This window comes from Portunus trituberculatus, chromosome 23, assembly GCF_017591435.1.
Source record: "Portunus trituberculatus isolate SZX2019 chromosome 23, ASM1759143v1, whole genome shotgun sequence".
Classification (NCBI taxonomy): Eukaryota; Metazoa; Arthropoda; class Malacostraca; order Decapoda; family Portunidae; genus Portunus; species Portunus trituberculatus.
This window is the reverse complement of record NC_059277.1, coordinates 480,764-503,624: the sequence shown is the minus strand read 5'-3', so window position 1 is coordinate 503,624 and position 22,861 is coordinate 480,764. Positions and strand designations below refer to the sequence as shown.

General features: G+C 43.4%; 1 protein-coding gene across 2 annotated transcripts; it reads left to right on the top strand.

The window, feature by feature from the left end:
- Nucleotides 1–2,465: 2,465 nt before the first annotated feature.
- LOC123507602 (sodium-coupled monocarboxylate transporter 2-like) lies at nt 2,466–22,461 on the top strand. 2 transcript variants are annotated; one of them, XM_045260605.1, is made up of 12 exons: nt 2,466–2,551; nt 4,912–5,042; nt 5,684–5,872; nt 7,689–7,849; nt 11,192–11,332; nt 11,652–11,710; nt 13,406–13,565; nt 14,863–14,981; nt 16,400–16,554; nt 17,203–17,357; nt 18,522–18,634; nt 20,176–22,461. In XM_045260605.1, the coding sequence occupies exons 2-12, from the start codon at nt 5,001–5,003 to the stop codon at nt 20,307–20,309; spliced, it is 1,428 nt and encodes a 475-aa protein (XP_045116540.1). In that variant the 5' UTR covers nt 2,466–2,551; nt 4,912–5,000; the 3' UTR covers nt 20,310–22,461. The 2 variants fall into 2 exon arrangements, with proteins under 2 accessions (XP_045116540.1, XP_045116539.1); XM_045260604.1 differs by lacking the exon at nt 2,466–2,551 and adding an exon at nt 3,953–4,471.
- Nucleotides 22,462–22,861: the final 400 nt, after the last annotated feature.

Here is a 22,861-nt window from a genome sequence, read left to right as displayed (position 1 = left end):
TTGTATCGTTTACCCAGTAATCACGTGAAGAAATTTATATCCTTTCAAAGAATTATAGGCAGTTTTATAGTACGAATTCTCTATATATGATTGTTGATTTAAGATTATTATTTTTTTGTCTCCAGAGTTTGTTGTTTTCCAATACTTATAACATTTAGTGACCAAATATATGATTACTACAAACTATGTGTCACCTGTCTCTGTTACTTCCCTATAGTAGAATACATACACTTTGATAAGGGCTGTACAGTTTGGGTCATTTTCATGGTATGTAAACCGATAATTGCCAAGCTGTGTTATCATTTGTGTGAAGGTACAGTATACAGTATACAGTATACATGAACTTTGAATGTGGATGAAATAAAATGCACAGACAGCTGATAAAACTCAATATAATGATAAGAAGGATGTGCAGGAATAACGGGAAAAGGGACCCATGAAACTGCATTCGGTTCCAACCAGCGAGTCGAAACCTTGAAGCAATGACTTCCTGATGGACGGACTGCCTGCAGGGATGTGGCAGCTTCAGTTGTGGTGAATGCAAGGGCGAATGGGGACTCCCTGCGGAAGCGTAATGGGTGAGTATGAACCACAATTGGTGCATGAAGGATTCTGTATAGTGTGACAGTTCTGTGAACGTGGCTTAAACTAAAGGTAGAGGAAGTGAGGTGTGTTGGGCGTCACTCTTAAGACAGAAGGCTGGGAACTGTTCAGCTGTAATTGTGCGCTGGCTGGTGCCTGTGTTTTGAGGCGTTTGTTAAGCAGTCGCTGTGCATTGGTGATGCATGGTTGTGTATCTTATTTCGCCATTTTCCCAGCAGTGGTTTTCAAACTTGAAGCTAAGCTTCACTTAATTGAGGCATTGCCAATTACCCAAGGTCGACTGGTACAGATTTAGAATATGATTTAATAAGTTCATAACAAAACATACGATTCAGAGGATTTAAAACATTATTGCATTTTACTAATCGGTCCAAATTGGATATTAAAACATTCAAAATACAGTAGCCTATATTGTACTGGGCTCTTTTTCATATCAGATTTTTTATAGTACGGAAATTAACTATATGTACCAGAATTAGTGATGATAGTACCTGTGTATTGCACTTACAACTTGAAACGTATCAAGAAATAAAAAATAAAAAATAAACGGTACTTATTACATACATGCATGCAGTTTATGATATATTTCTTTAACTGTGGAATGGGTGACGTTTTGTATGTTGTTATCCCTTTCTCTTTGATATGCAACAATTCTCAACACTAAAAGCAATGCATAGAATCTTCTCAATTATCTACAAGGAAGAATTGGATAAAAAGAAAAGATTTATTAATTTCTAGGCAATGTAATGTTTGGAGATGCTTGGGGAATAAGAACTGATGTCTTGCAGTTGTTAGTCAGCAAGGAAAGGTGTGTCAAAGAAGCAGAGAAAGAATGAAGACGTATAGTACCACAGTGGCTTGCGTGACGTGCAGTGGCCTGTGATGAAAGTCTTGCATTGAGTGAGAGAATGTGATGTGTGTTGTTGGAGAACTGAGCAGGTATAGCATGTGGAAGGGAGTGGTGCACATGTGACTGCAACTAAATTATCTAGGGATGGACTGGACTCAGTAAGCAGCTGGCTACTATGAGTTTTTATGGATAATTGACAGACTCCCACCTGGAAATGTGGGAGTCTATCCTAGTTATATGAGACAGCATGATGTGACAAATCCTTTTTCAATCGTAAAAGATATGTTCACATACCTACCTGTGTCATAGAACTCAAGCCCACCCTTCCTCCTCTCAGCATGTTATGATCCATCAAAATGGAATGGTGTTTTATGGTGAAGAGGGCGCACTGGCTGGGATGACTTAGGGATGGGAGGTGCACTACTATTATAAGCACTGCGCCCTCTACCCCTCTACGCTCTACTCTGGAAAGATGTAGATGGATCCTAGTCCTCGTTATATGAGACAAGTAAATGCGTAAAAATATTTTGACAGATTTTTTTTTTTTAAACTCCTGTTGGGTAGTGTAAAACTGACTTCATTTACTATTTTCCAAGTTTAAGATGGTTTCGTAAGACTGAAACAATTACTAATCAGTACAAACAAACAAAAGTTAATGGCCCCCGCACAAAAAAAACAAACAAAATGAAATGTAAAAATCTTTTTATAGAACTATTTCTTTCGACCCCTGAGGCAGTGCAATGCTTGGAAGGGTCTCTAGAACAAGATATCTCAAAACACCTAGTTAATCAGAGGTATGTCAAATGACAGTCAAAGAGTTAAAATGCACAAATTACTCTTCACTTCAACTAACCCAAATACCAACGGAAAAGTGAATAACAAAAACGAAAACTGGAAAACCAAACCAAAACAAAATCGTCCATTTCTTTACCAATCCATCGCTCCATTTTTGCAAACATTAATAGTCAACAAACACTTCAAGAACACACACTGTCTTCCTTCAGGGTGTGATGCAGAGTGCAGCGTGCCAGGGGCTGCCATGTCTCGGCAACTCAACACGGCAGTTGCTAGATACCTCGACAAGCGTGGATGGAACAGGTAAGAGTACGAGAAAACTGTCAAGAGATGCTCAGCAGGTTAGTGTGCGGTTGTCTGGTGGAGGTTGTGGTGGTGATGCTCATGAGTGTGTGTGGAGACTGAAACATCGTCTTAGACTTTTGTGAGGATATGTTTTTTTCTCTTTCTTTCTTTTTCTTAAGCTTATACTTTCCCCACAATGAGTGAGTGTTTTCATGTAAAGAGAACAGAAAATTGACTCGTGATTCGTAAAATGGAAGAAAATAGAATTAATGTATAGAATTCTTGATCCATATACTGTTACTTACGAGGACGTGTGTGTGCATTGTGACGATGTGAACCCAGTGGTTTACAACTTTTTTTCTTTTATATTTTCAATTTGTTACTCAAGCAAACATGCCGCATTAAACTTAAGTTATCACTTGTCACAAAATATTATCAATGCGCGTGTCATAGAGTGAACACGTGATTACAAGAAGGTATCTGACCGGTTTTCAGTATTTGCTGTTACTCGGTATAACGTATTTTCTAGATCATAATTCATTTCCTTTTCAAGTGTACACACTAGGTTGAAACTAATTCCAGTGTCAAAAACTACATTGATTTCTTGATTTCCACAATTCTTCATTCTTTTCCGTCATTCTTACATTATCCGGAAAATAAAAAAAAAGTGCTGTATTGATCTGAGATTAAACTTTAACCACTTTTGGGAACCACTGCTCCCTCTAATGAAGAGCTGTTAGTTAGTAAAGCTACTGCCAGATTCATCTTGTGTGTTCGGTCCACACAGTTGTCCAGCCAATATGCAGTGTGATGGGAAAGTACTGGGCATGGAGTGATGTTTGCGAGAGAGAGAGAGAGAGAGAGAGAGAGAGAGAGAGAGAGAGAGAGAGAGAGAGAGAGAGAGAGAGAGAGAGAGAGAGAGAGAGAGAGAGAGAGAGAGAGAGAGAGAGAGAGAGAGAGAGAGAGAGAGAGAGAGAGAGAGAGAGAGAGAGAGAGAGAGAGAGAGAGAGAGAGAGAGAGAGAGAGAGAGAGAGAGAGCGAGAGAGAGAGAGAGAGAGAGAGAGCGAGAGCGAGAGAGAGAGAGAGAGAGAGAGAGAGAGAGAGAGAGAGAGAGAGAGCAAAAAGTGAATCCTCAGGTTGATATTATTAATGAATATATAAAATGTACCCAAGATTAATTATGTCCTCTATAATGTATGGTGGTGGTGGTGGTGTTTTATTATAGGACTGTGGATGTGTGGTCGTGGTGAGGCGTATGTACCTCCGTGGGTGGTGGTACGTGGTAATGACGTGTGTGTGTGGTTAGGTTAGGATTCTATCTTGTGTATTGTCTTTTTTTTTTTCCTTCTTCTTTTTAAAGTAAATTCATCTTTTTTTTACCGGTTAAGGAACTTGAAAATAAAAAAAGAAAATCATTGAAATACCGAAAAGAGAAGAAAGTAAAGAACGAAAACCTACCACCAGATTGAACATAGAAAAAATAAAACAAATATAGAATGAAAAAACACACTCCCAAACTTAAAAGAAAATAAAAACGAAAAAAAATAAATTTCGCGCACTCATTTGTCACACTAAACTCAAATTAACAAAACAACTTTTATATATACACTTACTTCAACAAAATTTACATTCGTCATAAAGTTACACGTAATTTTATAGCCAATCAATAAAAAGAAAAGAAAAAAGTCACGTAATCTGCCACAATGCTGGAAGGAGTGTTTGAAAGCTTGGCCAGTGTGTCTCGCGGGAGCTTCTCATGGCCTGACTACCTTGTGTTTGGTGGTATGCTGGCGTCCTCCCTCGCTATAGGGATATTCTACGCCATCAAGAGCAGGAATAAATCCAACGATGAGTTTTTATTGGGCAGCCGTTCCCTTACCTGCTTCCCCGTCTCCATCTCCCTCCTTGCCTCTTACATCTCCGCTATTCTTGTCCTCGGTAAGTTTATGTTTTTAAAGAGGATTATTGTGTGTGTGTGTGTGTGTCTGTGTGTGTGTGTGTGTGTGTGTGTGTGTGTGTGTGTGTGTGTGTGTGTGTGTGTGTGTGTGTGCGTGTTCAAATATGTATTTAAATTTTTCTTACTGTTGCTACTGCTTCTATTGATGTTGCTGTTGCTACCGTTGCTCTTGCTTCTACTACTACTGCTACTACTACTACTACTACTACTACTACTACTACTACTACTACTACTACTACTACTACTACTACTACAATACTACTACTACAACAATACTACTACTACAACAATACTACTACTACTACTACTACTACTACTACTACTACTACTACTACTACTACAATACTACTACTACTACTACTTTCACTACTACTACTACTACTACTACTACTACTACCACCACCACCACTACCACTACCAGGGGGCCCGGCGGAGGCGTACTACCATGGGATACAGTGGTGGGTCATCTGTGCGGGACAAATCGCCTTGCCAATTGTAGCCGTGGTCTTTATGCCCTTCTTTTACAACCTGGGCCTGATTTCAATGTATGAGGTGGGTACTGTTGTGGTTGTTGTTGTCACCTTCCTTTCTTGCCTACTTTTATATCAAACACAGCCATTTAACGTCCCTATAAAACCACACAGTGGATAAAGTGGTGAGCGTGGGAACGGGCAGACGTCCACGCGTAGGAATCCCATCATGTTCAGCCTTAAATACTTTGCCATTTATCGAGTGGTTTAAGTTACCTACATGTCACCATGATACCCAGGTTCTAGGTGGTTACACCCAAGATGAGCTTGGGTGGTGATATGGGTCCTAATATTGGTACCACTATAAATAAAATTACCTCCTCCACTGATGGGCAGAAGCTGAACAGCGCTTCCCACACACTCTTCAAGTGAGCCTACAGGCGCTATAGGCCTTAACGTAAAAAAAAAAAAATTCTCTCTTCCATTTCATTTTATGTGTTCTCGTTTTTTTTTTTTTTTTTTTTTTTCATAACCATCAACATTTTAATTTACCACTCTAATTGCTTTGAATATTTTGTTGCGGCGCCATATGATCACGATGTTGAGATGCAATAACTAATTTTTTGTATATCAATCTATCTGCTCCGTGTGTCTGTCCCTCTGTTTTCTATCACTCTATAAGTATTCACGTGTGTAACTTACTCTCTTCCGTGCTTCCCTCAGTACCTGGAGATGCGGTACGGTTCACGGTGGGTGCGGTGTACTGCCAGCGGGATGTACGTGGTGCAGATGTTGCTCTACCAGGCTGTGGTGATCTACGCACCAGCTCTCGCCCTCGCCTCCGTCACTGACTTCCCTCTCTGGAGCTCCATCATCACTGTTGGTCTGATCGCCTCCGTCTACACTGCTATCGTGAGTGCCTGTGCATCGCTGTGTTTGGGTGTGGATTGCTGTTGTGTTGTCTCTTTCAACCTTTTTTTTCATCTTATTTTTCTTCGTTTCTTTTGTCTTAACACAGAAATGCCAAACTTACTGTACGTGTTCTTTATACATTACTCAGAAACTCCACTGAATGATTGCTGCCAGCGAAGTAGAGGTATTGTGTGCTCTAATGACAAAATTTCCGTGGGAAAAATATTGTTGATATGCGTACAGGCAGTTTGGGAAGGGAGGGAAGGAGGGAGGGAGAGTAGGAGACAAAAGGAAGGAGGAGATATAGTAGGGAGAGGAGGAAGGGAACCATGGAGATAAAAGTAGGTTTGTATTAAAAGTCATTGGAGCGAAGGGAAGGAGGAGGGAGGAGACTTATTATGCAAGAATCTCAAATTAGGAAAGAGAGAGAGAGAGAGAGAGAGAGAGAGAGAGAGAGAGAGAGAGAGAGAGAGAGAGAGAGAGAGAAAATGAAGAGGAAGAGGAAGTTACGTTGAAATTGTGTGTGTGTAATTCACCACGGTCGTCTGCAGGTCATCCAGCCAGTCTTCCCCATTACGGAGCGAGCTCAGAGCTCATAGACCAATCTTCGGGTGTGTGTGTGTGTGTGTGTGTGTGTGTGTGTGTGTGTGTGTGTGTGTGTGTGTGTGTGTGTGTGTTTCTGATATTTTTTGTTTCATGTTTACAAGGTGTAAGTATATTTGAGGTGCAATTTTTTTCGTACACTCTCTCTCTCTCTCTCTCTCTCTCTCTCTCTCTCTCTCTCTCTCTCTCTCTCTCTCTCTCTCTCTCTCTCTCTCTCTCTCTCTCTCTCTCTCTCTCTCTCTCTCTCTCTCTCTCTCTCTCTGGCCTTGAAGAGACATTGCATTTCCAGGAAGCACCTCCCATTGTGGAGAGAGAGAGAGAGAGAGAGAGAGAGAGAGAGAGAGAGAGAGAGAGAGAGAGAGAGAGAGAGAGAGAGAGAGAGAGAGAGAGAGAGAGAGAGAGAGAGAGAGAGACCAATGAGGTAATGAAAACAATCAAGAAGCGTAAACGAAAAATTGAAGAAAAGAAAAAAAAAACAAAGATAAAAATAGAAATAAATAAATAAAAACAAAACGAATGCAGTGACATTGGGAGAGGACGAAAGGAGCTCAACCTGTAGTGTAATGGCTAATCTCTCTCTCTCTCTCTCTCTCTCTCTCTCTCTCTCTCTCTCTGTTTTCCTCCTATACGTTCTTTGCGAAGTAACGGAATTCGAGAGACCTTTTCGCCATTTGATCTTGTGACATAAGAAGAAAAAGAACTAAATAATGAAAAAGAGAGAAAGAGATATTCATGGTTTGATTCCCAGCCAGGACCAGAATGGGAAGGCATGAAGCAGATTATGAACATTAGTATTGCTCTCTCACCGGGACTATTTCTCACCAAGGATCGTAGATATGATAAGTCGGATGTTCATGAGTGCTGTCTTCCCTTTGGCAGCGCGTATTAACCATTAAACAGGCACTACAATTAGAAAAACAACTCTTGGATACCACTCAAGTTACCGATTGAAACACTGAAAACTCTTGCGAATATTATGTATTTTGGTCTTCTTCTTCATCTTCTTCTTCATCTTCATCTTCATCTCCATCTCCATCTCCATCTCCATCTCCATCTCCATCTCCATCTCCATCTTCCATCTTCATCTCCATCTCCATCTTCTCTTTGAGCACCTCATTGAAAAACCATTGTTAACTTCCACAACGTTCTTAATCTGAAACGTTCTCTTATCGTCTCACTCTTTCAACCTCCCTCTTCCTGTTCTCTCCTCCAGGGCGGGATGAAGGCGGTGATCTGGACAGACGTGCTGCAGCTGTTCATCCTTATAGTGGGTCTCTTCTCCGTGGTCATCAAGGGCCTTGTGGACTTTGGAGGCTTCGAGCGAGTGTGGGAGATCGGCAGAAGACACGATAGGACTGGCTCACATATCTTCACGTGAGTGTGTCCCTTGATCGCTACTTCTGTCCCGCTCGCTATCTACGTGCCAATTATAGTCTCTGTCTGTTTTGTATGTGGTTGTGTGTGGGGTTTGTGTGTATGTGGTTCGTTTTGTTTAATTTGATGCTTTCGATCCGTTAAGTTGCCTCTGTTGTGTGTCTGTCAATGTTTCTCTCCATTTTGTCTCTCTGATTTATTATTCTTTTTCTCTCTTTGTCTCTATTTATTTATATTTGTCTCTGTCTGTTGATTTCTCTGTCTATTTTCCTCTCCGTTTGTCTACTTGTCTCTGTCTATCTGTTTGTCTCTCTATTTGTCTTTGTTTCTTTATTTTTCTGTTTGTTTATTTATCTCTCTATTTGTCTGTCTTTTGTGTTTGTTTATATTTGTCTGTTTACTTGTCTTTATATCTGTTTGTTCCTATCTATATCCGTCTCTGTGTCTGTCTGTCTCTCTGTCTGTCTATCTCTGTTTTGTCTCTGTTCATCTCTATTCCTCTCTCTCTCTCTCTCTCTCTCTCTCTCTCTCTCTCTCTCTCTCTCTCTCTCTCTCTCTCTCTCTCTCTCTCTCTCTCTCTCTCTCTCTCTTCACTGAGTGCAGTACAAACACACCTTATGTTATACCTTCCATCTTAAGTAACAAGAGAATCGCCAAGGTGACACTCCTGCCACACTTATACACATTGCAGTTCTTACGTAGGGTATTAAATAACTATTCCAGTGTTTTCCAATGCATGTACTGTGTTGGTCACTCTGCAGCTCAGCACCAGTAAGCTATTTCGTCTTCACATCATCTGATTCCCTTGTGTGCTTATCCTCTGTGTGACCTTCCCTTGACGGTCTCCTTCACCCGTCTGATGAGGCTGTCTCCCTCCCCGTTCTCCCTCTCCCTCTCCCTCTCCACCTAACTCTCTCCGTCTCCCACTCGTCAGACAACTTTTTTTCAGACTTTTCTTTTCCTGTTATTTTCTCTTTCCTCTCTTTGCCTTTCTTTTTATTCATTGTTTTCTCTTTTCATTCTGTATCTCTGTTATCTCCCCCTCAGTTCTTCTCTGTTGGATGTTCTTGATTTTTTCTTTCTTATAAGTACTCGTAGATTGTCCTCCATTCTTGCTTAATTCTCTAACTTCTTCATTTATTCAAACAGCGTGTACCAAAATAGGATAATAAGGGAAGCTGCAAGAAGCCGTCAGGCCTACAGGTGGCTGTCCATGTCTGAACCATGCCCATACTGTTTTCACTTATCATGCTCATCCCCTTCCATTGTCCTTCCTTCCTTCTTTTCTGCCCTCATACAATCCTTACAGACTCTTCCTACTGGAAGAGTCTGTAACCGTAAAAATGGATAAGTCGCTTTGAGGTCGCCGGAAAATGGAAAAAAAAGTTTATTTTGGTGTGACTGCTTGCTCCGCTGCGGTTGCGCTAGGACGTTTATTTTTTCGTCTATTTATGACATTCCGTAGGCGACCACGACGTCCTCGCTGCCACCTTAGGGCGACATAACCATCCCATCAGCGCTTCATGGACAATCTAGGCGATTTTTACAACGATCAGTGGGCCTCCACTGTGTCACCTTTGAACGCATTTTGGGCGACGTTGCCGTCCACTGAGCCTCCTTTGAACGCACCTTAGGCGACGTTGGCCTCCTCCCCGGAGCGTTGCCTTGGCGACCAGGACGACAGCTGAAGTGCCCTTTGGCGTCTTGTAAAACTTGTATTTATAAGAGGGGAATCTGATGACAGCCATCATTCGCATCTCGCACCTGCTCTGAGAAGGTCACGCTGTCAACATGAACGACGACGTCGTGTTCCATGCTCTCCTCCTGTTAGGCCACCATGCCATTCTCCTACATCAGATTACCAAGGTTGTTATTATTAGGAGGACGTAGATCGCCGAAAGAAGAAGGAAAAGAAAGTAGTGGGTCCGGCCAGGGTTCATACAACAGAGGTTAAAATTAGGGGACTACACTCAACCCATTCTAGAATTAAGGTTGGAAGATGAAGGATAATTTTGCAGCTACATGCGAATGTCACCTCCAATATTCGATGAATTATTACAACGGGTTGGCCCCAAAATCACGAAAAAAAATATCAATTTTTGATCAAGTCTGAAACCAGGTCTTAAGTTGGCATTGACCCTTAGATATCTTGCAGCTGGAGATAAGTACTCTTCCCTTCAGTGTTAGTATCTGGCCTGAGGTTGTACATTGGTCCCGCAGGGGAGGTGATGGTACTTGGTCGCACAGAGGAGGCACAAAAGGACGCCGATAAAAAAAAAAAAAAAAAAAGACTGACTACGAAACTGCCTCCTTTTTACGAGTATACTGCCCCTTGAAACTCCGTTGTGCGCCATTCGTGCCTCCTTCCCATGCACGACCCAATTTGACGGCGACCGAGATGCGTAAGTTTTCAGCATAATGAAAATGGTCGCCAAACTATGGGACGCCCTCCGCTTCCTATCTACGACCCTACTGCCTCCATGAAGACCTTCCTGCCTCCTCCTGACGACCACCGGCAACCAAGCCAGTTTTACGTGCGTAGAAGGGTCAAACAACGGTCGGCACGCCAGTGGGAGGGGGGCGGGAGGCTTAAGAGCTTCCTTCAAACCGCCCTTCCCAGACGTTTTTTCCTTCCTTTCTTCCTTGAAACAGACTTTTTTTCTTTCATTCTTCCTTCATACAACCTCCCCAAACTTTCTTTCCTTCCTTTCTTCCTTTAAGCAGCCCCTCCCAGACGTTTTCCTTCCTTTCCTTCCTTCCTTTCTTCTTTTAAACAACTCCGCAAGACTTTCTTTCCTTCTTTTCTCGCTTAAAACAGCCCTCCTAGACTTTTTATTCCTTCCTTTCTTCCTTCAAACAGCCCCTCCCAGACTTTCCTTCCTTCCTTCCTTCCTTTATTCTTTCAAATAGCCCCTCCCATAATTTCTTCCTTCCTTTATTTTCTTCCTTTCTCTCCTCCAAAACAGTTTTTTTCTAGAATCATTTCTTTCTGTCAGTTCCCACAAGACCTTGCTTAACCTTGAGACACCACCTTGCCAGAAACACCGCTTGACGTAACATCATCCTTACCTGCCCTCACCTTCCCTTAATTGAGCATCTGTTTCCTTCCCTCCCTTCCTTCAAACACACCCTTACTACGTAGACCCTTACCTTTAAACACAGCCCTGCTACAAACACCTCTTGAGTTTACACCATCTTTACCGTGTCTAAAATAAGAAAAAGTCGACTGTATTTTTATCCATTTCCTTCCACACCCTTACTAAATCCTTACCAGAAACACAGCTTTGACTTTACGTCTGCCATCGCTTTGCTTCACTTGGTTTCCTCTCTCCCTCCATGCAGGTACGGCTACGTTCCCTACCAGCGGCACACCGTCTCTAACATCGTCATTGGAATCATTGTATCCACGCTCTCTCAGTATGCCTGCACCCAGACCACTGTGCAGAGATACGTTACCATGAAGAACCTCACACATTCCTACATGTAAGAGAGAGAGAGAGAGAGAGAGAGAGAGAGAGAGAGAGAGAGAGAGAGTGAGTGAGTGAGTGAGTCACACGCTAACAATACTGCGAACATTAAGTAACAAATCCAGTTTATTACTATTTTTATTTCTGCCTATCTTTTCATCATCCACTTGGACACACACACACACACACACACACACACACACACACACACACACACACACACACACACACACACACACACACACACACACACACACACACACACACACACACACACACACACACACACACACACACGTATCTATTCTAATCAGGTAATCTTTTCTTCTTTACAGGGCTATTTTTCTCGTCATCCCTTTCTTCATCCTGCTCATCTCTCTCTCCATGGTGGCAGGTACGTGAAGGAAACAGTGGGAAGGAAGAGAAGAGGCAAATAGAATAAGGAGTATTTATAAGAGGTTGAAAGATAAAGGTTAACAGAAAATAAAGAGGGATATGACTGTGAATGTATGGGGAAAGAAAAAGAGAAAAAGAATTAAATGAAAGTAGAGGAAAATAAGGAAAAGAATGGGGTATTTAGGGGGTGAAAAAATAGAGGCCAGAAGAAAATGAAATAGGATGTGATTGTAATTGTATGGGGAAATGATAAGAGGAAAGAAAGGTGAGAAAAAAATAAGAGTTATATGTTTGTGTGTGGGAAAAGAAAGAAGACACAGAGAGAGAGAGGAAGGGTCGTAAATGTGTGGGGAAAAAAGCGGGGAAGGAAAAGAGCGAGGTCAAAGATGGTGGAGACTTACGACTTTGGAGGAATAATAATAATAGAAACATAAGGGAGAAGTTAAAAAAAATAGAGAAAAGAAGAAATTGTGAGTTTGTAGAAAGTAAAGGGGAGAGCAATATCAAAAAGAGAAGGATATAAAAAAAAGGATGATCGTGTGTGTGTGTGTGTGTGTGTGTGTGTGTGTGTGTGTGTGTGTGTGTGTGTGTGTGTGTGTGTGTCTGTGTCTGTGTGTGAAAAGCTAAGGGGAGAGGAAAATATAAATGGGACTGAGAGTTATAAGTGTTTGGAAAGAAGAACAAGACCAAGGGGAAGTGGACGTAGAAAAGAATAGAAATAAAGAAAATGGAAAAGGAAAAGTAAGAAAAGAAGAATAAGAGGACAATATGAATGAAATCATTGTAGTCATGTATAGAAAAGAAGAAGAAGAAGAAGAAGAAGAAGAAGAAGAAGGAGGAGGAGGAGGAGGAGGAGATGAAGGACAAAGCAATGCCGATGTAGAGAGAGAAAAAAATAGAGTTGAAGAAATTACGGAGAAGATTGAGAAAGAGATAATACCGGGAAAAGATCGTGAGAGAGAGAGAGAGAGAGAGAGAGAGAGAGAGAGAGAGAGAGAGAGAGAGAGAGAGAGAGAGAGAGAGAGAGAGAGAGAGAGAACAAAAGACGTGATGGACAGGTAATAAATTGGTTCAAGAAAACGAAGAAAAAACATGCTAATAAAAAAGAAAAGGAAGGTGGAAACGTGTTGCTAAGTCGTAATTCCCAGTGAGAGTCTATCTTTAATTTTATCTTTAATTTTTGTCTTTAATTTCAGAATATATTGGTTTCTTTTACTAATACAACAGTTTATTCATCATTTTCTCCCTACTATATTTTGATCCCATCGTCTCTCTCTCTCTCTCTCTCTCTCTCTCTCTCTCTCTCTCTCTCTCTCTCTCTCTCTCTCTCTCTCTCTCTCTCTCTCTCTCGTTTTTTCCCGAACGTTTTCGTACCAGATTTTCCAAATAAAATATATTTTTTCTATTGCCACTTTACATTTTTTGTTTGCCTTCCATCCTTTCTTTTCTCTCCTCTATTTCTCTCTACTAGACAAGGCCATTCGTAATAGAAGGGACTGACATGTATGTGTTGGCTTCACTTCTTGCTGCTTCCCTTCATTCCTGACGTTTTTTGCAACTTACCTTCTTTCTTTATTGTCCTTCCTTCATGCTTCCCTTCCTGCCTTTCCTTTAACTCTTCCCTTCCCTTCTAGTAGCTTTCCAATATCCCTTACATTCTCGTCCCTGTTTGTTCTTCACGTATTCTCCATAGGGCTTGTGCTGTTCGCCACCTATGAGGGCTGTGACCCCCTCGCTGCCGGACTCATCGCCAAGAAGGACCAGATTCTGCCCTTCTACGTCATGGAAAGAATGAGTGCCTTCCCTGGTCTTCCCGGTCTGTTTGTGGCCTGCATCTTCTCTGGTTCCCTGAGGTAATGTCTCTCTCTCTCTCTCTCTCTCTCTCTCTCTCTCTCTCTCTCTCTCTCTCTCTCTCTCTCTCTCTCTCTCTCTCTCTCTTAATGCACATAACATACATATTTTACGTATGTTTACAGTTGGAGCTGAGTTCGTGAGCTAGGCGTGCACTGGCATGTGACGCTCATTCTAAAGCTGCTCCCAGGGACGGCATTGTGAGCGAGGGTGTTATAAAACTGTCACTGTCAGTTGCGCACCTCCCTCGCCACTGATCAGCACTGTCATGTCAGGCACACGCACATCCCACGTCACTGTGTTTCACTGTCACTGTCAGGCATACTATTTTCCTCCACTGTCTCTCTCTCTCTCTCTCTCTCTCTCTCTCTCTCTCTCTCTCTCTCTCTCTCCATGTCAGAGCCACAAATCTATTCCACCACCGTACGTACATCTGCACGAATTGCCTTTGGTGGTAAGTGACATGATGTTGTCATCAGCAGATGCCCTAGCGCTGCAGACGAGGCTCAGCAGTTCATTTATATAGACATTCCATAGCAGCGGTCACAGCACGCTGCCTTGTAGGCGGTGGCGTAGTGTACAAGGAGGTAAGCGTGGGATCGGGCAGACGTCCACGCGTAGGCTCGAAACTATGCCATTTGTCGAGTGGTTTAAAGTTACCTACATGTGACCATGACACCCAGGTTTTAGGTGGCTACACCAAAGATGCGCTTGGGTGTTGATATGGGTCCTAATATGGGTACCACTATAAATAAAATTGCCTGCGCCACCAATGGGCGGAAGCCTAACAACGTTTCCCACATATACTCTTAAAGTATGCCTACGGGCGCTATAGGCCATAAAATAAAAAAAGGAGGAAGAGGCCAGGGAGCCTTTGTTTACAATCACTTGTCTGGACGTACGACTATCAGGTATTTTTCGAGTATAAATCAAACTTTTGCGTTTGAGTATTCAGAAGTGTGACTATTAAGATGTTCGAGTATTGAGTTTCCACTGTACTTGCCTTCTTTTCTTATGTTCTTGGCATGTTCTTGATCACCAATTGAATTCCATGAAGTTAGCAGTGAGTTGGAGGTGTCAGTAGTAGTGAGTGGGGCTGGCTGTAGTAGTGAGTGGTGAGGCTGCCTGTAGTAAAGAGTGGGGCTGGCTGTAGTAGTGAGTGGTGGGGCTGTCTGTAGTAAGGAGTGGGGCTATCTGTAGTAGTGAGTGGTAGGGCTGTCATGAGTGGGCGTGTAGTCATCAGTAGAGTAGTCAATCACTCACTCCTCCCCTCCCTCCCTCCTTCCCTCTCTCCCACAGCACCATCTCCTCAGGCGTCAACTCCCAGGCAGCAGTGACATGGGAAGACGTGTTCTCCAAGATTCCATTCTTCGCCCGTCTCTCCCTCACCGCCCAGGCAGGAGTCACGAAGTTCATCGGTGAGTCACGCATTGTTACGAAGCTTCGCCACTCATTTTAAAGACTATTCTGAAACACTTCTGCTCTACATCGTCTAATGTGAAAAGGCTGTACTTGAATTAATATTGTTTTTATGGTATTTTTTTAAGATGCTAGTCACAAAGTAAAAAGTTTGCTTTATTAATTAAGCACACTTTTTTTCTCTCAAACTATGGTGGATGGGGGTGCCAATCAAATTTTAGGGGTAGCCAATGCCACCCCAAGCCACCCCGGTGGCAGGGGGTGGCATTGGGCAGGAGTATCTGGAAGTTGTCTATATGATAAACGCCTTGTCTCCTCGTAAGAAGTGAAACTCAAATCTCTAGCACCCCTCCCACACACACACACACACACACACACACACGCCCGGTAGCTCAGTGGTTAGAGCGCAGGCTTCACGAGCCAGAGGACCGGGGTTCGATTCCCCGGCCGGGTGGAGATATTTGGGTGTGTCTCCTTTCACGTGTAGCCCCTGTTCACCTAGCAGTGAGTAGGTACGGGATGTAAATCGAGGAGTTGTGACCTTGTTGTCCCGGTGTCTGGTGTGTGCCTGGTCTCAGGCCTATCCGAAGATCGGAAATAATGAGCTTTGAGCTCGTTCCGTAGGGTAACGTCTGGCTGTCTCGTCAGAGACTGCAGCAGATCATACAGTGAAACACACACTCTCTCTCTCTCTCTCTCTCTCTCTCTTTCTCTCTTTTTGTTACATGCAGTTTCTTTATACAGCCACATACGGAACACAGCATTTCCTAGACCTTGACGCAAACCACTGCATCAAATTGTCGTACGCTCAAGACACGGGAAGCAGTAATAGCCCAATAATGACAACAATAACCATAAAAATCACACTGCTAACCACACCATTATTTCCTTCAGCGTCAAACTCACACACGCAAACACTCGCGCACTCACACACGCTAATACGCTTCTGAAACACTTCTGTGCGGCACTCCACTCCTTCTAAAAAGCTCTACTTGAAGTATAAGGAGAACCAGTCTTAAGAACCCTGCTCGTCATCTTTGTGGCCTTGGAATTCTGAAACTCTTTCCTCTCACCGTAGGAACAGGCCTCTATGTTCAGCTGGCTGATATATACCTTCCCTGACTGTTATGTACCATCCTTGGCTGCAATGTACTGTACCTAGCTGCTTTGTACCATCAGTAGTTGCTAGGTACGATCTATTACAAGGCATTATAATGCCTCACCACCACTACGTTCAATGACCACAAGAACTATACATCTGTTAATAATAACGAAATATCGTCAATCTGTCACAAAAACCATGAAAAAGGTCAAAATTCTTGTTACTTCGAGTAGAGCCTTTTGAAAGTAGTGGAGTAGAAGTGTTTCAGAATGTGTCTAACCACCACCACCACCACCATCACTACCACCGTCACAGCTCTCACGTACGGAATGCTGGCACTTGGTCTGGCGTTCGTCGCGGGGAGCATGGGCGGCGTCTTGCAGGCGGCTATAGCGGTGACGTCCTCTGTGGCCGGTCCTCTCCTGGCGGTGTTCATTATGGCTCTCTTCATGCCCTTCACCAACACCAAGGTGAGATGGGAGAGGGAGAGGATGGTGAGGGAAGTAGGGATGAAGGATTGGAGAGAGGAAGGATAGTGAAGGAAAGACAAGAGAAGGGGTGAACTAAAGAGGAGGAATGATGAGGGAAAGGAAGAACGATGAGGGAAGAGGGAACAGAGAGGAGAGTAGGAAAGATTAAAGAAAGATTGGGCAGAGAGGGAGATGAAGAAAGATGAGGGATGAGGGAACAGGGAAGGAGGTGAGGAAAGATTGAGCAGAACTACTACTACTACTACTACTACTACTACTACTACTACTACTACTACTACTACTACTACTACTACTACTACTGCTACTACTACTACTACTACTGCTACTGCTACTGCTACTGCTACTGCTACTACTACTACTACTACTACTACTACTACTACTACTACTACTACTACTTCATAGTCTTATTCTTCTTGTTCTTACTTTTGTTCTTGTTGTCTGTCTGACTACTACTACTGCTACTACTACTACTACTACTACTACTACTACTACTACTACTACTACTACTACTACTACTACTATGATTACTAATACTATTACTAATTGTTTCTGTTCCTTTCGCTCTTCTTGCTCTTGTTGCTCTACTGCTGTTACGTATACCACCACCACCATCACCACCACCACCAGGGGGCGTGCGTGTGCCTCCTGCTGGGGACTGGCGTGGCTCTGGGCTTCAGCTTCGGGGCCACAGCAGTGGGACTCAAGCCAGAGCTGCTGCCGTCCCCGACTGACGCCTGTCCGCCCAATCTCAACATCACCGTCTCTGCACCGCCAGCCGTCAGGTGAGAGAGAGAGAGAGAGAGAGAGAGAGAGAGAGAGAGAGAGAGAGATTAACCACAGTATAAAGGAATATGAGTCTTAACAACATCCCAAAAAAACAATAACCCAATAAAAAGGAACACCACCAAACAACAACTAAATACTAAGTTGCTGCAAATGCCAGAAAACATCATGCATTATATACCGGCCGACACACACACACACACACACACACACACACACACACACACACACACACACACCCGGTAGCTCAGTGGCTAGAGCGCTGGCTTCACAAGCCAGAGAACCGGGATTCGATTCCCGGGCCGGGTGGAGATATTTGGGTGTCTCTCCTTTCACGTGTAGCCCCTGTTCACCTAGCAGTGAGTAGGTACGGGATGTAAATCGAGGAGTTGTGACCTTGTTGTCCCGGTGTGTGGTGTGTGCCTGGTCTCAGGCCTATCCGAAGATCGGAAATAATGAGCTCTGAGCTCGTTCCGTAGGGTAACGTCTGGCTGTCTCTGGCTGTCTCGTCAGAGACTGCAGCAGATCAAACAGTGAAACACACACACACACACACACACACACACACACACACACACACACACACAGATGTGTTGAGACTTGGTACAATTTGAGTGAGAAAGTGGTGTCAGCAACGAGTGTGCATTTTTAAAGAAAAATTGGATAAGTGTAGATATGGAGATCGAGCCACACCAGCATAAAGCCCAGGTCCTGTAAAAACTACAACTAGGTAAATACAACTAAGTAAATACACACACACACACACACACACACACACACACACACACACACACACACACACACACACACCGCGTAGTGTAGTGGTTAGCATGCTCGACTCACACTCGAGTGGGTCCGGGTTCGAATCCCGGAGGCGGCGAGGCAAATGGGCAAGCCTCTTAATGTGTTCACCTAGCAGCTAGTAAATAGGTACGGGATGTAACTTGAGGGGTTGTGGCCTCGCTTTCCCGGTGTGTGGAGTGTATTGATGTGGTCTCAGTCCTACCCGAAGATCGGTAATGGGGAAGGCTGGCAGACGACCGTGGTGAATTACACACACACACACACACACACACACACACACACACACACACACACACGTGCATACAAACTTAAATGTCCTTGTGGTTAAAATCCAGGTAATTTCTCTCCCTGGTTTTCAGAGTTTCAGATCTCAACTACCCTGCCAAGTTACTGGGATTGTCGTACACACAGATGGGTCCCCTTGGCTTAGTGGTGGGCATCGTGTCTGGCATCCTTGTTAGTCTAGTTACCGGTAAGTGCGACAAACATTAATCCTTGCTCTCTCTCTCTCTCTCTCTCTCTCTCTCTCTCTCTCTCTCTCTCTCTCTCTCTCTCTCTCTCTCTCTCTCTCTCTCTCTCTCTCTCTCTGAAAGGCCGTATAACGAGCAGACAACTTCTATGGAGAGATAATTAGGAAGTTGGTGGGTGTGTTGCCTGTGCGAACTGATGCTAGCGGGAAGGAGAATGGGAAAGCCAAAATTCATATTCATATTATATTCACATTATTATTGTTATATATTTCCATGAAAAGAAGTTGTACACGTACCAATCTATATAGAAGAATTGCTATTTCTGTTAGTGTACGCTTTCTTTCGACATTATTTACTTGGTAATTGATAATTATGACGACTTTTGGGGGCCCAGTTGAGGCAAGGGACGCCAGTAACCAGTCTGTTGGTGAAGGTGGGTGACAGTGACGGCAGGCGGCGAGCGAGTTGACAGAGGCGGTGATTCTATCGTAGAAGCTCTCTATGCGGATTTTCAAAGGTGTTTTTATTTTTCGAGTGACAGATTAACGAAACTTGTTTATTGGTAACTCAAGTAACAATATGTGACGTGAAGTTTTCAAGGGTATTTACTGCTCTATAAGTAACAGATTAACAAGATTTCTTTACCGCTAAATGAAAAAAAAAAAAAAAATAGTGACGCGTGTTTTCACTGCTCAAGTGAGTTGGAACTCCCTACTTGCTTCTGTATTTCCATCTTCCTATAACCTGAACTCATTTATGAGGGAAGTTTCAAGACATTTATTCCTTTCTCATTGGCTAACTCCTTCGGCCTTGGAGTGGCTGCTGGGATTCAAGGTGGGGAATATGAGGAAGCTGGGGATGCCGTCCTTCAGGGTGATGGGCGGGGGGGAGGAGGGGGTAAGTTTTCCCCACTATGTGTACAAATTTCTTAAGGTAAAAAGAACATTCTGGTTGGGTGGAGTTTTTCAGGAAGTCACTCCACCCCCTCATTCACACACACACACACACACACACACACACCGCGTAGTGTAGTGATTAGCACGCTCGACTCACAATCGAGAGGGCCGGGTTCGAGTCTCGAGAAGCAGCGAGGCAAATGGGCAAGCCTCTTAATGTGTAGCCCCTGTTCACCTAGCAGTAAATAGGTACGGGATGTAACTCGAGGGGTTGTGGCCTCGGTTTCCCGGTGTGTGGAGTGTGTTGTGGTCTCAGTCCTACCCGAGGATCGGACTATGAGCTCTGAGCTCGCTCCGTAATGGGGAAGACTGGTTGAGTGACCAGCAGGACCGAGGTGAATTACACACACTAGCCATGAGAGGTGTGCAGGCAGACACTCAAGAAAGGATGTCTGGGAACCAGTTTTATAATCGTCCAATGCCTCGTGGCCCATGAGTGACTGTAACCCTACTAACTCATAAGCGCATTGCCGATAAAAATGACTAAATAAAGACGAAATTAAGCAAAAAAAGAAAAAAAAACTTGCCTTTATTCTAATACTTCCACGAATGCCTTATTAACTTTAATCAGTATCTCACTCCCACAGGTATGTCCCGCGGGCGTCGTGTGGATCCGAAGTTTATTCATCCGTGGGTTCGCTGGTCGGTCCCGCAGCCCGAGGTGGTGGCGATGCGGGTCAAGGAACACTCTTACGACAATAAAATCTCCACGCAATTCTAACCGAGGAGTTCAAGTTACGTGGTGCTGTAGTGTTCGCCTTCATCTGACCTTGAGTTGTTACGTGACTGAAGGCAAAGGATACTGTCTACCTATGCGATGGCCTCGTTGTGTTGTGAGTGAATTGTGGGTGTCCAGTGCTGCCATCTGCGTGATGTGATATTTTTTATGTGATTTTGTGAATGTGTCCTGAATTTTTTGTGGTCCATCAGTCAGTCTGTCTTCTTTCTGTTTGTTTTATGTCTTTTTTTTTATGTCGCTGTCGTTTATTTGTCCATTTTGTTAGTTTGTCTCATTCAGTAAGTTTCATACTGTATTTACAAAGAGGGGTCGATGTTTTTTTCTCTGTCTATCAGTTGTATGTCCATCTGTCTATCCCATATAGTTGTTATTATTCACAGAACCGGAGCGATGGCTTGGATTTAAAATTAGATAAACAATATAAATAAGAACAGTTGAATAATGCAAGTAACGAGAAGGAAACAAAACAACCTCCTGGAATTTCAAACAAGGCAAACAGTGCTTACGAGAGTTACCAAGGAAGCATAATAAGTAGGTTACTGTGACGAGTGTAAAGTGCGATCATGAAATTCATTCAGTTTGTTACTAAGTCAAGCACAGGAACGCATGTTTGGGGGGTTCCACTCACTCAGTTTTGTTAGATAGGGTGGAATCAAAAGCTTTTCGTCTCAACAACTCTCTTCCTCTGACTGACTCTTCAGCCTCTTTCTTACCGCTGGAATGTTGCATATCTTGCTGTCTTTTATCGCTATTTTCATGCTAACTGCTCTACTGATCTTGATATGATCATTAAAAATAATTCTGAGAGAGAGTCTTGCATTAATATCTTGCCGCAATAACCGAAATCTAATTGTGGTATGCATATATTTGCATTTTAGCACTTAGGATTCCGAGGCGCCTCTTTTACCAATGAAGATACAGTATATAGCTGTTATGAGAGTCTTGCATTAAAATCCTGCCAAAACAAGCGAAATCTTATTAAAGTAATTAAATATCAACCAATTTTAGCGTCTTAGCACGTTGGAGTTATTGATTCTGAGGCGCCTCTTGACCTGATATGCACGTTGCTTAAGTCGAATCAAGAGCGGATATTCAAATAAACGAGGCAGTGGTTTCCCCAATCTTGATCTTGCTCTTCTTAGTTTGTATGTTTTTGTGATTTGTTCTTTGTTAAGGGCTGCTTTTATAGACCTCGTGGATGATTAGTCGGGTTCTCAAGGTCTCTCTCTCTCTCTCTCTCTCTCTCTCTCTCTCTCTCTCTCTCTCTCTCTCTCTCTCTCTCTGAATAAATATGAGGTGATGTATAAACTGATGCGTTGTATCTTTGTGTTGGATTCTTCACGGTGGTTTCATTTCGTAACTTTGGCGACAGGCATTTGTTGTAGTTGTAGTGTTGTAGTGTAGTGTGTAGGGATATAAACACATATATGAAAGAACGGAATAGGAGAATCATTATATATAACCGAGAGATTTTGTACAAAGTGTTATGTTGGTATTTTCTGTGCTTGACGCTTCACGGCAGTCTTTCATTGTTTCCTTACGGCGCAGGGAGAAGGAGAGGGTGAGCGAAATACGTCTGTAAAATCTGGCCTGTGCTCAGAAATGTTCCCATCTCACACCATGACTAAATTCAAAGACGACAGAGATTATTGGCCACTTTCTCAAGATTTGTTACGATATTAATGTAGAAATTTCGTTAATTTCAGATAATTTGCCTATGAAACCACTCTTCATAACCCACGCAGTTTGCCGTGGTGCGGTGCGGAAGTGTTTCAAAATATGTATGGTCCATTGTGTGTTTCCCTCGCTGGACGCTTCAAGTCCCTCATTTCTTCCTTTGGTGTAGTGGCGATGACGGGATGACTAAGGGCGACATTGCTTGAATCTTCTATATAACCTTCCTTGTGACCATATAGTGACTACAGTCCTTCCGTGATGCGTCACTGATTGGTGTCTTATCTCTTAATGGTGAAGTTTGAGCAGGTACACTCATCCGTCCATATAAGACTAGGCAGTGTGTGTGTGTGTGTGTGTGTGTGTGTGTAATTCACCACGGTTGCCTTATGGTCACCCAGCCAGTCTTCCCCATTTCGGAGCGAGCTCAGAGCTCATAGACCGATCTTCGGGTAGGACTGAGACCACAACACACTCCACACACCGGGAAAGCGAGGTCACAACCCTTCGAGTTACATCCCGTACCTATTTACTTCTGGGTGAACAAGGGCCACACATTGAGGCTTCCCCATTTGTCTCGCCGCTTTCCGGGACTCGAACCCGGCCCTCTCGATTGTGAGTCGAGCGTGCTAACCACTACAATACGCGGTGTGTGTGTGTGTGTTCACCACCACCACGGTCGCCTGCTGGTCACCCAGCCAGTCTTCCCCATTACGGAGCGAGCTCAGAGCTCATAGACCGATCTTCGGGTAGGACTGAGACCACAACACACTCCACACACCGGGAAAGCGAGGCCACAACCCCTCGAGTTACATCCCGTACCTATTTACTGCTAGGTGAACAGGGGCTGCACATTAAGA